We start from the raw sequence: 12,673 nt of genomic DNA on the forward strand, positions 1-12,673 counted from the left end.
AAGTTATTCAAATTTCAATGACACTGAATTTTGAAAATATATCATTTGTTCTTGATCATTCCTCTTTGATATCTCCAGGCAAGAGAAAGGAAGTGAGAATTTGAATATGACAAAGGCTTCCTGAGGTTTCAGAATTTTAGCTCTGATCTTTGACCTTGGTTTTAAGATATTTCTGTTGACATGAATCTGTTTTCTCTTTCTTTCAGAATCAAGATTTCTACAGTCTGTGGATGAAGACAACATGACAAAACAACCTGGGGTTTGCTGCTGCTTTTGTTCCCTATAATTATAAAACAATTAAAATGTGTAAACTCAGCATGAGAGGGAGAAGATGAGAGCAGCTTTCAGTGGATAAAAAAAAGTCATTGTCTTAGTGCAGGATAATGTTTTATGTTTTTATTTTCAGAAAAACCCCAAAATAACTATTCCAAGACTCTTCTAGAGAAATGGATAGAATATATGTTTGGAAAATATTATAGATTAAACAATAGAAATATGTTTCAAATAAAGCTGATGGATAATTGACTTTCATATTGAGGTTACAATATTAAGTGGTAGAGTTAACATTTTAACAGATAACTAACTCTACACTTAGTCATTCACCAACATCTATTAACTATTCAGAGTTATCTACTTTATAAGGTAAGAGCTGGTGTAGCTAAGCATCAATGATAAAGCAAAATATAAATCATAGCATCGAAAGCAAAGTTAATTATACTCAAAATGCCTGCAAATAAATTCATCACCTGCCCTCTCCTTCATCGCCCCAATTCTTTCCCCCAGAATAAATACACTTTCCTTTCTGAATTACCTCTGATATCTACTTACCCAAATTTTGAGTAATAGCTCATCCTTTCCCTTACTGCTTTAACCTGCACAGAACTGAGTAATTTTATTTTTATTCTTTCTTCCCCACCCCCGCTGAGTTTTAAGTTTTTTATTTTCCCAAATTTCTTCTTACTGCCTCAGTTCAGATTCTCATCATCCCTTTTCTGAACTCTTATGATAGACTTCTAACTCCAACCTTCTCTTCCAGTTCATTATTTCCCACATCACTTAAGTTTTGCTGTTCTAGCATTTCCCATCCTACTATAATGTCTCAATAATGTACCGTTGACTACAGGCTAAAATTCAAATTTCTTTCACTGACAGTTTCCTGCTGCCCCCTTTTTGGTCCCAGGGCCACAGTTTGACCTTCTTTTCCACCACAAGTTGTTTCAGAGGCTCCTGTGCCCTGGCACAGATGCCACATGGCCATTTCCCAAGCATTCCATTTATTTTCATACCCCTGTAGCCCTGCCAGTATGGTGTCCTTTGGCTGGAAAATCCTTTGTTGTCCTGCACCTGGGAGAAGACTGTTTAGCTCAGGCAGATTTTACCCATTTTATGAAAATTCTTTTCTATAACCTGCACCTCCCCATCTTTTCTTTCTAGGCTTTTGATACACTTTGACCTGTTAGTTTTCACTCTTATTCACTCACCTAACATTTTATTGAGAGCCTACAATGTGTAAGGAATTGTTCAGGGGCAAGGAATGAAAGATGTGAGTAAAATATTAGTTCTTGACCCCAAGGAAGAGCTCATTTTCTATTGGGGAAAAACAGTAATGAGCAGATCAGTTCAAAATAAAGTGGAAGTTCAGTGATAGAGACATCACACAGCACCATGAGAGTCAGGTAAGATGAATAGTGGTAATCAGATGATGGAGAGGATGGAAGGTCCTACCAGATAGAGTGAAGAGCATGAGCAAAGATACAAGGAAGAATGAAAAAGCAAAGTTTTGGAAAGTACTTCAAAGAGCTTGGCATTATTGACATGTACACCATGAAGAGAGGAAGATGAGTTAGAGTTAGGCAGGAACTACATTGTTGATGATGTTGTAAAAATACAGCTATACATACTGATTTCTCCAGTGCAACAGTCAGTGTTCTATTGCTCCTGCAAAATGTATGAGTCTGAGAATTTTATTTGAAAAAAAAAAAAAAAAAGATTGTTTAGCTCATAGTTCTGGAGGCTGAAAGTCCAGACAGCATAGTGTCAATTTTAGTGAGGACTCCCCTAACAGGGAGCCAGAAAGTGGGGAGGTCAGGTGTTTGTTTGTGTTTGTGGGGTTTTTTTTAATAACAACAGTTCTCATGAGAACTAATCAGGGTCTCATGAGAACTACAATAAGCTTTTTTCAATCAGGTAGGTAGCAGTCCAAAATGACCTCATTATTTGCATCAAGCTTCACCTCATAAAGGTTCCACTACCTTCCACATCATCATTCTTAAGGACCAAGGTTCTAACAAATGAACCCTTGAGAGACACATTCAAACCACACATCGAATTAGATTAACTCATTCATTCAACAAATATCTTGGGAGCATCTACTATATTCTCCTAGGAACTGGGGACATTATAGTGATTGTTTCTTTTTCCTATGGAGCTAATATTCCACTGTGGGAAGAGAAACAATGAACAAATTAACAAAATATATATTAGGTGATAATAAGTACCATGAAGAAACAAATAACAGCAGAGTAAATGAATGGAAAGTAATGGAGATGCCATTTAAATAGACGGAGAGAAATATAACATTTTATGAGTCCTGATAAAGAGGTCTCCCTTGGGAGAAAGAACATTGCTGATAGGGAAAAGAAAAGCAGGTGCAAAGGTTCTGAAACAGGAGAGTTCTTGGTGTATTCAAAGCTAGAGTGGTTGGAGTGGGGTAAGCATGGAGGAATGTAGTAGAGTATGAAGTAAGGAAGGTGGGAAAAGTGAGTCCTCTTTCACAAGACAAACTTAACTAGTACCTGAGGCATAGAGGCAGCTACATCCAAGGGTCTCGACTGTGGCTGCCCATCAGTTTAGAAGCTTTTTGAAGAACATAATGCCTGAATCTAACCCATAGAAATTATGATTAGTCATATTTTATTTAATGGTATTTATCTTGGGTATTTGTATTTTTTTAGAGTTCCTCCAAATGATTCTACAATGCAGCCAGTAGAGACTTTCTGAATGAATAAACTTTTGTTGAATAGAATTAAATTGAATTTCACCAACAGCAAGAAATATTAATTTTTTTTATCCTGGCAGCACAGTCTTTAAGCATAGCATCACTCTGCATTTATTTTAGAGGCTGTTTTATTTCTTACTAGTTATGTGGCCTTATTTAAGTTTCCTAATTATTCTATGATCCCCCTATGCAAAAACAGGCATGCTATATGCCTACTCCCACTTATGCAATGTTGTGACACAATGTATAATCTACTATATAAATGGAGGCTATTTGGAATGTGAAAGCTCATGTGGGAGAATTGCATGTGAGCAACATAATCAGAACAAAGATATTCTTGGAAAGCTATAATTATGCATGATTTCCAAATAAGGTAGACATTTCAAAAGAATTATCAGCGGCCAGTACTGCACATAGAATTTCAGTAAGAATAATAAAATAACACCAGCTTTCTTCAGTGGAAATACAAAGGTGTTTGGCAAAATTCATATTGATATATTAGGGAGTCTTAAGATTTAATGGCTGGAAGAGCAAGGGTCTGACTTATCTTTTTTTTTTTTTTCCTTGAGGAATCTAAGGTCCAGAAAAAATGAGGGATTTGTCCACAGCTGCCTTGTCAGTGCTCAAACAAAAACTAGAATTTTCATCTCCTAATTCAAAATCTAGAGTTGCATCCCTTAAGTGACAAATAAACCGAATTTATGCATTTGCTACCCAGAATGGAAACATATTTTTTAAACTATAATCGCAAATAAAAGGAATGTAAACAACACCATTAAAACAGATGAGGCTACAACTTCTTACAAAGAAAATTGTAACATTTTATGGACTTGTTTTCTCAAATATTCCTCAACTGGAATTCAGAAATAACACATCTAGTCAAACAAAGGAAATATGATAGACTTGATCCTGCTAGTTGGAAATCTACTTCAAGTACAATATTCTGGCACAACTCTGGCCGTTTCTCTCCTTAACCACGGAGACTATGTGTGGGCCTAATTTATAGACTTCCTAAATTACAACCTAAAGGCCTGATTAGGGAAGGTGCCTTCGGAAGCCCTATGGTTAAATATTCTGAAGCTTTCATCCAGGAGAGAGATGATCACAGGTTGTAAGTAGAAAAAAAAAAAATGTGTGGATGCTGTGATAATCATTTTATGAGCCTATTACTTGATGAATTATATTGATGACTTTTTGGAAAAATTATGAATTTTATGGTCTTCTAGTGACTGGGCAAAAAAAAAAAAAAAAAAAAAAAAAAAAATGCCCTGTATATCAGGAGAATGCTTAGCAAGTCCTCACAAAAAAGGACCCTGCTCGTCAGCTGAGAAACTAAGCCCTTGGTAACTGACTATGCCTTCTCTATGCGCAGAACCTCCGCTGGATGGCTCCAGAGGTGTTCACGCAGTGCACGCGCTACACCATCAAAGCCGACGTCTTCAGTTACGCTCTGTGTCTGTGGGAACTCCTCACCGGCGAGATTCCTTTCGCCCACCTTAAGCCAGGTAGGACAGGCCATGCTGAATTTCCATGCCTTCCAAACTTCAGCGCATTTTTACAGATTCAAAAAGCATTTTCTTCCAAATGCATATTCTCAGTGGTGGAATGGAAAGGAGAAGAAGTAAGTAAACAACCTTAAATTGCTTTAAGGTGGTGCCCCATCCAGAAAACTTAATGACAATGGTAATTTTAGACACGGACACAAAGAAATGTAGGAATATTTTATTGAAGTTTAGGGTTTTGATTTATTTGTTTTTAATGAAACTAGCACCTAACTAGGGTCATGTGGGGCAAATAATGTTGACAGTACTATATTTATTTTTTGAGATTAAATTTTAGAAATTCCATATATGTGTTTACACACACACACACACACACACACACAGTAGAAAAGTAGCAACATGAAAATAACTATGGGGACTTCAACTGCTTTTCCTAACAATTTTGTATGACACATACGGATACATCCTCAAAATCAAACTTTGAGTAATCCTCATTTCATTGATGATATACTTTATACTCTGCTAACACATAGAAAGTGGAGATGAGGAATTTAACCACAGGTAAAATGTATACATAATTTATATTCAAGGTAAACTCTATTTGCCTCCATCTTTCAATTTTATCTGTGATGCTTTCATATATTGTCTCCCTATACTAGAAACTCTTTAAGGGCTTTGCATTCCTAGTGCCTATCATGTTTGAAAAGCAGATTGACAAATTAAATCATAAACAAATTCTTAAATGAATTATACTGTAACCTTCTAATGACCACCCTAAAATAATATATCAGTAGAATAAAGTCAAAAGGCAAAGAAGTTAAATATCCCTTTTAACAAGTTAAAATCCTAACAAAGATCATCATATTTATTAGTACTGTTGTATACAGAGCAAAAGCACACCACTTACTTTCTCTTCAAGGTATTTTCCCTAGTGTCCAACAGGGTGCCTTTCAGGAATTACATGTTCTATACATTGTTTTTTGAGTGCTTTGATGATGTAGTTGTCCTAATCATTCCCTGTATACTTTTCATGATATTAAATGATGATATTAGCCCTTGTTATAGTGTGGATATGATAACTCTATTGTGAACTAAACTGACATTGCCATTTGTAAAATGTTCTGATGTGCTGCTCTCTATGTGTTAAGAGTTTGCATTCTGATAAGACTGTTGAATATATAACAAATCAGTTCTAACTCTAGAACACTATGGTATGTTTTCATGAGAGAGAGATAGCTACATCTTTATTCCCTATACCCTTTGTGTCAGTCCATGCAACTGAACCTGTTGATTTTACCTGCTAATATATCTTGGGAAATGACTACCACTTATCATAGCCACCACCTTCCTAGCTCAAGCCACCATCTCTTAATTAAACTATTGCAATAGTCTTTTTAAAAATCAAGCTTATTGTCTGGTGCAGTGGCACACACCTGTTATCCCAGTATTTCGGGAGGTTGAGGTAAGAGGATTGTGAGTTCAAAGCCAGCCTCAGCAAAAGGGAGTCACTAAGCAACTCAGTGAGACCCTATCTCTAAATAAAATACAAAATAGGTCTGGGGATGTGGCTCAGTGGTAGAGTTCCCCTGAGTTCAATTCCTGGTAGAAAAGAAAGAAAGAAAGTAAAGGAAGGAAGGAAGGAAGGAAGGAAGGAAGGAAGGAAGGAAGGAAGGAAGGAAGGAAGGAAAAATCAAGCTTATTGGAGTATAACTTATACACAGAAAAATTTATCTTTTTAGATGAACAGTTCAATGTGTTTTAAGAAATATGTACAATTACAATCAAGATAGAGAAATTTCCATTATTCTAAAATGATCCAGGTGCCTGGTTGAAGGCTATCCACTTCTCCCACCTCAGCCCCTGGCAACTGCTGATCTGATTTCTGTCCCTACCAATTAGCCTCTTCCAGAATGTATTATAAATTTAATTATATTAATTCACTTATCAGCAATTTATTCTTTTTCATTTAAATGTAATATCTCATGTTGCATGTGCCTGGATCTATTTATACATTCACAAGCTGATTGTTTGAGTTATTCTCACTTTGAGGCTACTATAATTAAAATTACTAAAATCATTCAGTCTTTGCATGGTGGTTTTCATTTCTCATGGATAAATACATGAGATGGATTGCTAGATTTTAAGATAAGAGTTTTTCCAAGTTGTGTATACCATTATGGATTCCACCAGTAGTCTGAGAATTTTTATTTAACTAATAACATTGACAATTCTTTCATATGTTTGTTTGGTATCCATATCACTTATATACATTCAAATTTTCTAATTATTTAGTTATAAATGAGTTATTAGATTCTAGGTAGAAGTTCTTCAACTGCTATGTAGGTTGCAGGGATTTTCCTATAGTCAGTGGCTTGCTTTTTCAAGTACTTAGCAATGAATTTCAGAGAGCAAAAGTTTTACATTTCAGTAAAGTTTATTACAACATATTTTTAAATTATTTCTTTGTGTATATCCTTTCCAAAACATTCTAGCCTCACCCACGAACACAAAGACCTCCTACTATATGTTATATAAAAATTTTGTAGGTTTAATTTCTATATTTTTAAGATCTATTTTGCATTCTTTTTAATAATATGGCATGAACTTGTTATTCTTTTGTTTTTGTGTGTGTGTGTGTTTTTTTAATGTGGATGCCCAATTGTTTTAGCATTATTTGTTGGGGGGAAATGTGCCCTTTTTTCCAATTAATTATTTTTGTACTTTTGTAAAAACATCAGTTGACTGTACATGTATACTGATATCTGTCTGTTGTTTCATTGACCCATGTATTACACTTATGTAAATACCATACTATCTTGATAGCTTATACTAAGTCTTGAAATCAGGTAACAAAAAACCCCCAAATCTGCTCTTTTTTGATAAACCTGTTCTCATTATTGTGATTTATTCCATTTCCATGTAAATTTTAGAATCAGCTCATCTTTTTCTACCACACACACACAAAAAAAAAAATTGGAATTGTTACTGGTTGCTCTGAATGTATAAATCAATACGGGAAAAATTGACATTTTAAGTACATTGGGACTTCTGCTGACAAATATAGTAGACCTCTCCATTCATTTAATTCTTTAATTTCTCCCAATGCATTTTATACTTTTTATTACACAGGACTTTTGCCATTCTTAGATTTGGCTCTATAAATTATATGTTTCTTGATGCTATTATAAATGACATTTTTAAAAATTTTACGTCCAATGTTTCTTTTAGTATATGAAAATATATGTTTTAAAGCAATAACCTAGTACCCTATAAACTTACTAAATTCACTTATATCCATTCCATTAAGTTTTGTTTGGTACATTCTTTGGGATTTTTACATAGGTGATTATGTCATCTATAAATAAAGAAAATTTTGTTTCTCTCCAATCTGTGTGTTTTTAAAATTGTATCTTCTTACAAGCAAGGATCTTTAATACAGTGTTGAATAGAATTTTTAAAATATCCACCTTGAACCTATTGGTTTTTCACAGTTTGTTCCACCACTACCCTGATCACTTGAACCACTAAAATAGCCTTTGACTACTCCACCTTTACTTATTCTTGTCCCTCTTTCCTTTTCAATCTCTACATTTCCACTGGAATGATATTTTAAAACATAAATTTGCTCATGTCACCATTGCTTAAGATTATCTTGTGGCTTCTCATATTAGGATTGAAAGGCAAAATTCTTAATATCTCCTGAAAGAATCTACCTGATCCTCTTTTTCTGGCCTTACTCATGCAGTTTTATCCAGTGAAAATATGCCAGTCACTCCACCCTTGTTTTATTTCCTTCACTCCAGTCTTTTATATTCCAGTCTTCTTTCTGTGCTCTAGCTACAATAGCCTTCTTTTGCTGCTTTCAATATATTGCATTTTAATCTCACCTCTAGGCATTTCATAAGCTGTTTTCTCAATAAATATAATTAATGATGAGCATTGCCAATATTACTGTGAAGCTCAATGAAATAATGTTTTGTAAACTGAAAACTCTCATGACTGCAAGGTGAAAGATCCAAGGGGAAAATGTACTATAAGGTCAAGTTTTCCTATGATTATGAACTTATATGGCATTCTTATTCTCTAGGCAGCCCAGGTTTAAAAAGTCACCCTTGACTCTTCTGATCTCTTATTGTGTTCTTTTATTCTCTTCCTATCCTTTCTCCTTCTTTCTTTTTTCTCTTTTTTTGTTATTTTCTTTTCAGTCCGATTTTCTGTTATGCTTTGCTAATTCTAAAATTATTCACCCACTTATTGCCATTTCTACTGCTCCATCCTTTATTCACATGTAGAATACTGCCCAGTATCTTAAACATTATCCTCATCTTCGGTTTTCCTTATAATTTTTTTCTACCAATCACTAGTTCTAGTTATCTAAAAATTCTAATTTAATCATATGACTACCTTGACTTAAAAATCCCTAATGTTTTCAGTTGCTCTTAAGATAAAAACAAAATTTCTTAAAATAATCTACACAAATGGTCAAAAATATATGAAAATGTTCAGTATCATTAGCCGTCAAGAAAATGCTATTCAAAATCACCCTAGGCTATCACTTGAATCCAGTTAGAATGAATATTATCAAAAATACAAAAATAACAATGGCTAATGAGGAAGTGGAGAAAAAATAATTCTAATATACTGTCAATGGGAATGCAAATTAGTACAATCTTTATGCAAAACAATATGGACATTCCTCAGAACAGTAATAGTAGATCTACCATATGATCTAGCTAACCCACTTTTTGGGTCAGTATACATTAGAAATGAAATCAATATACCAAAGAAAGCACTCCCATGTTAATGTGTTAATTATGGCACTATTCACAGTATCTAAGATGTGATAACCATCAATGATAAATAGATAAGGGAAATGTAGTATATACACACAATGGAATATTATTCAATTGAAAAGAATGAAATCCTGTCATTTGCAGCAAAGTGGGTAGAACTAGAGGACATAAGCCAGAAATAAGCCAGACACAGGAAGACAAGGATCACATGTTCTCTCTTAAACACAGAAGCTAAAACAAAAAATGTCAACTTGAATGTGGAATAGCAATTGCTAGAGGCTAGAAAGGGGTATAGGAGAAAGGGAAGTTAGATAATGGGTACCACAAAAGATTTATATTGAAGGAATAAGTTCTGGTGTTCTAAAGCACCATATGCCTACAATTCACAATACCCTATTATTCATTTTATAAAGATTTAGAAGAAAGGAGCTCAAAGGCTTCAAACACAAAGAAATAAGGAAAAGGAAATGCTAGTTACCCTGATTCAATCAGTGCACACTGCATACATGGTTTGAAATATCACACTTAGCACACACATATGTACAACTAAAATATGTTAATCAAAAGGTAAAATAAAATACAATAATCTAGCAAGCCCCTCACAACTCTGTCTCTGCTCTCTTCCTAGGACTGCCTCTCACCACATGTGACTTGTCATCTGTGTTCCAACCACAGGGAGTGATTTCATTTCCCAGTGCACTTCTTCTGCCCTCCATGCCTATGTGTGTGTTAGTCTGTCAGAAACACTCTTCCCCACTTTTCATCTAACTCCAGTTTACTTTTGAGCTTAGCTTTAACAATAAACACTTCCCCTAAAAACTTCCTTAATTCCAAAATCAAGTTAAGTGCAGTTTTCTTCACATCCCAAGTCACTGTTTATCGCTATTTTTGTATTTACTCACACATTTGTAATTTTCTCTACTTTGTTATGCTTTGCTAATTCTAAAATTATTATTTCAAGGAGATAAAGTTTCCTTCTATCATGGACCTCCCCTCTCCAAAAGCATTTACTCTTTCTAAGGGGAGAATATTATTTAATAAAAAAGTTAGAAGTCTTGCCTCAGAATAACTTGGTTCCAATGTCCCAGATATTAAAATTTATAGTACTTTATTGGAAAGAGAATTTGTTTATGATAGATGCTGAATTTTTAAGAGTTGGACAGTGACCATGCATCAAGAAATGAGATTGCTAATATCATTGTGGTGTTTAGGCAATCTAGCATATGTTCAGCAATAAATTATGTGAAGCATCAGATTCAATATAAGCTACATATTAGCTATTTACAATGAGCAACAAATCCATGACTACAGTGTGGGACCACATTATCAATTACAGTAGTAGCAGCCTAACACAAAGCTCATCCTTCTGGATTAAGCAGCATGTTACCTCCTGGGAGAAATATAAAAGTAGAACACTAATATTAGCATAGACTCCTACGCAAGGGATAGGTGTACATTCTGAAGTTAGGGTCTCTTTTCAATAGCGCATGTTCAAATTAACCTTTTAAGCTCAGATTTTAAAAGAATTGAAAAACTTTCCCATCCACCACTTCAAGGATCACCAGATCAAATGCCCACAGGGCCAAGGGAAGCAGGCTCAAAGCACAATAGTGCAAAGGAGCAATCACGTGCCCTGACAGCTGCTGCCTAGCTGCAGCCAAGTAGTGCTGAGTGGGAGCACAAGTAAGCCTGCTTACTGCTACCATAATTTATTTGTTTAGAAATCTAATGATTTTTAAATGTGGGCAATTATTTTACCTTTTTAAAAGAAAGCATTTTTCAGGCCAACACTCTAGGGTCTAAAGAGAATTGACCTAATGTAGAAGAGCATGAGTCTTGTGGCCTCGTGCAAGTTACTTAAACTAATCTAACTACACCTGAGTTTATTTTTAAAATGGTCACAATAACCTAAAAAGAGCATGCTACAGGGACACTGCTACATCGATGTTCATAGCAGCACAGTTCACAATAGCAAGACTGTGGAACCAACCTAGATGCCCTTCAATAGACGAATGGATAAAAAAAATGTGGCATTTATACACAATGGAGTATTACTCTGCATTAAAAAATGACAAAATCATAGAATTTACAGGGAAATGGATGGCATTAGAGCAGATTATTCTAAGTGAAGCTAGCCAATCCCTAAAAAACAAATGCCAAATGTCTTCTTTGATATAAGGAGAGTAACTAAGAACAGTGTAGGGACGAAGAACAGGAGAAGAAGATTAACATTTAACAGGGATGAGAGGTGGGAGGGAAAGGGAGAGAGAAGGGAAATTGCATGGTAATGGAAGGAGACCCTCAGGGTTATACAGTGGAGGAGGTAGAGAGAGAGGAGGGGAGGGGAGGGGAGAGGTGGGGAGGGGGGAGGGTGGAGGATGGGAAAGGCAGCGGAGCACAACAGACACTAGTATGGCAATTTGTAAATCAATGGATGTGTAACTGATGTGATTCTGCAATCTGTGTATGGGGTGAAGGTGGGAGTTCATAACCCACTTGAATCAAAGTGTGGAATATGATATGTCAAGAAATTTGTAATGTTTTGAACAACCCACAATAAAAATTAAAAAAATAAATAAATAAAAATAAAAAATAAAAAATAAAAAAAATAAATAAATAAATAAAATAAAATGGTCACAATAAGACAATGTACCTCAAAATGTTCGGACAGAAGCTGACAACAGTAGTACTCAATAAAGATTAATTATTACTTTTGACTTTCCTTTGAGCCAAGAACTGGGCAATAGTATGGAAAACAAAGAGGAATAGAGCATTGCCCAGGCCCTCAAACTACTCATAATGCACAGAGGAATAACTAGAGAGATGCACAAAGGGATAAGAGTGCTCTGTAAAGGGTCATCCTGCCCAGACTGAAGGTGGGAAAAGAATAATAGGAAAAGATTCCTAGAGCAGATGATACTTTAACTGCATCTCTAACAGATGATTGTTAATTAAATAGGTAAACAGTGGGAGGTGGGGAAGTGTTCCTGCAGAAAGCAGTATCAGCAAGGTCCGGAGGCATGAGAGATCCATAAATAATTGAATAGGGACAAATCAGAGAATACAAGGACATCATTTGCAAGACATATGCTGTAAAACTGGAGTCAGATGGTGAAGGTCCTTGTGTAAGTCAGGGTTTTCCAGAGAAAAAGAACCAGTAGAATAGAGAGAGATACAAGAGGAACTGTATTATGGGAATTGGCTCACATGATTATGAAGTCTGAGAAGCCTTTATAACATGCCTTTGGCAAATGAGAGAACCAAGAAAGATAGTATTATGATGGAGTTTGAGTCCAAAGACCTGAGACCCAGGAGGACTCAGTGTGTTAGTTCCAGAGTCTCAAGACCCCAAATCCTGAAGTTCTGATGTCTCAGCTCCA

The 12,673-nt window shown here is 35.3% G+C and overlaps 1 protein-coding gene across 1 annotated transcript in view; it reads left to right on the forward strand.

Moving 5' to 3' along the window:
• The window catches only part of Tnni3k (TNNI3 interacting kinase), a 291,075-nt gene that overhangs the window by 185,677 nt on the left and 92,725 nt on the right, over positions 1-12,673 (forward strand). Inside the window, exons 19-20 of the mRNA XM_071617944.1 lie at positions 207-259; positions 4,371-4,503. Of these exons, the coding sequence (XP_071474045.1) occupies positions 207-259; positions 4,371-4,503 (186 nt within the window). The remainder of the gene's footprint in view (positions 1-206; positions 260-4,370; positions 4,504-12,673) is intronic.

The sequence above is a fragment of the Marmota flaviventris genome, chromosome 10 (assembly GCF_047511675.1).
Source record: "Marmota flaviventris isolate mMarFla1 chromosome 10, mMarFla1.hap1, whole genome shotgun sequence".
In the NCBI taxonomy this organism is placed as follows: Eukaryota; Metazoa; Chordata; class Mammalia; order Rodentia; family Sciuridae; genus Marmota; species Marmota flaviventris.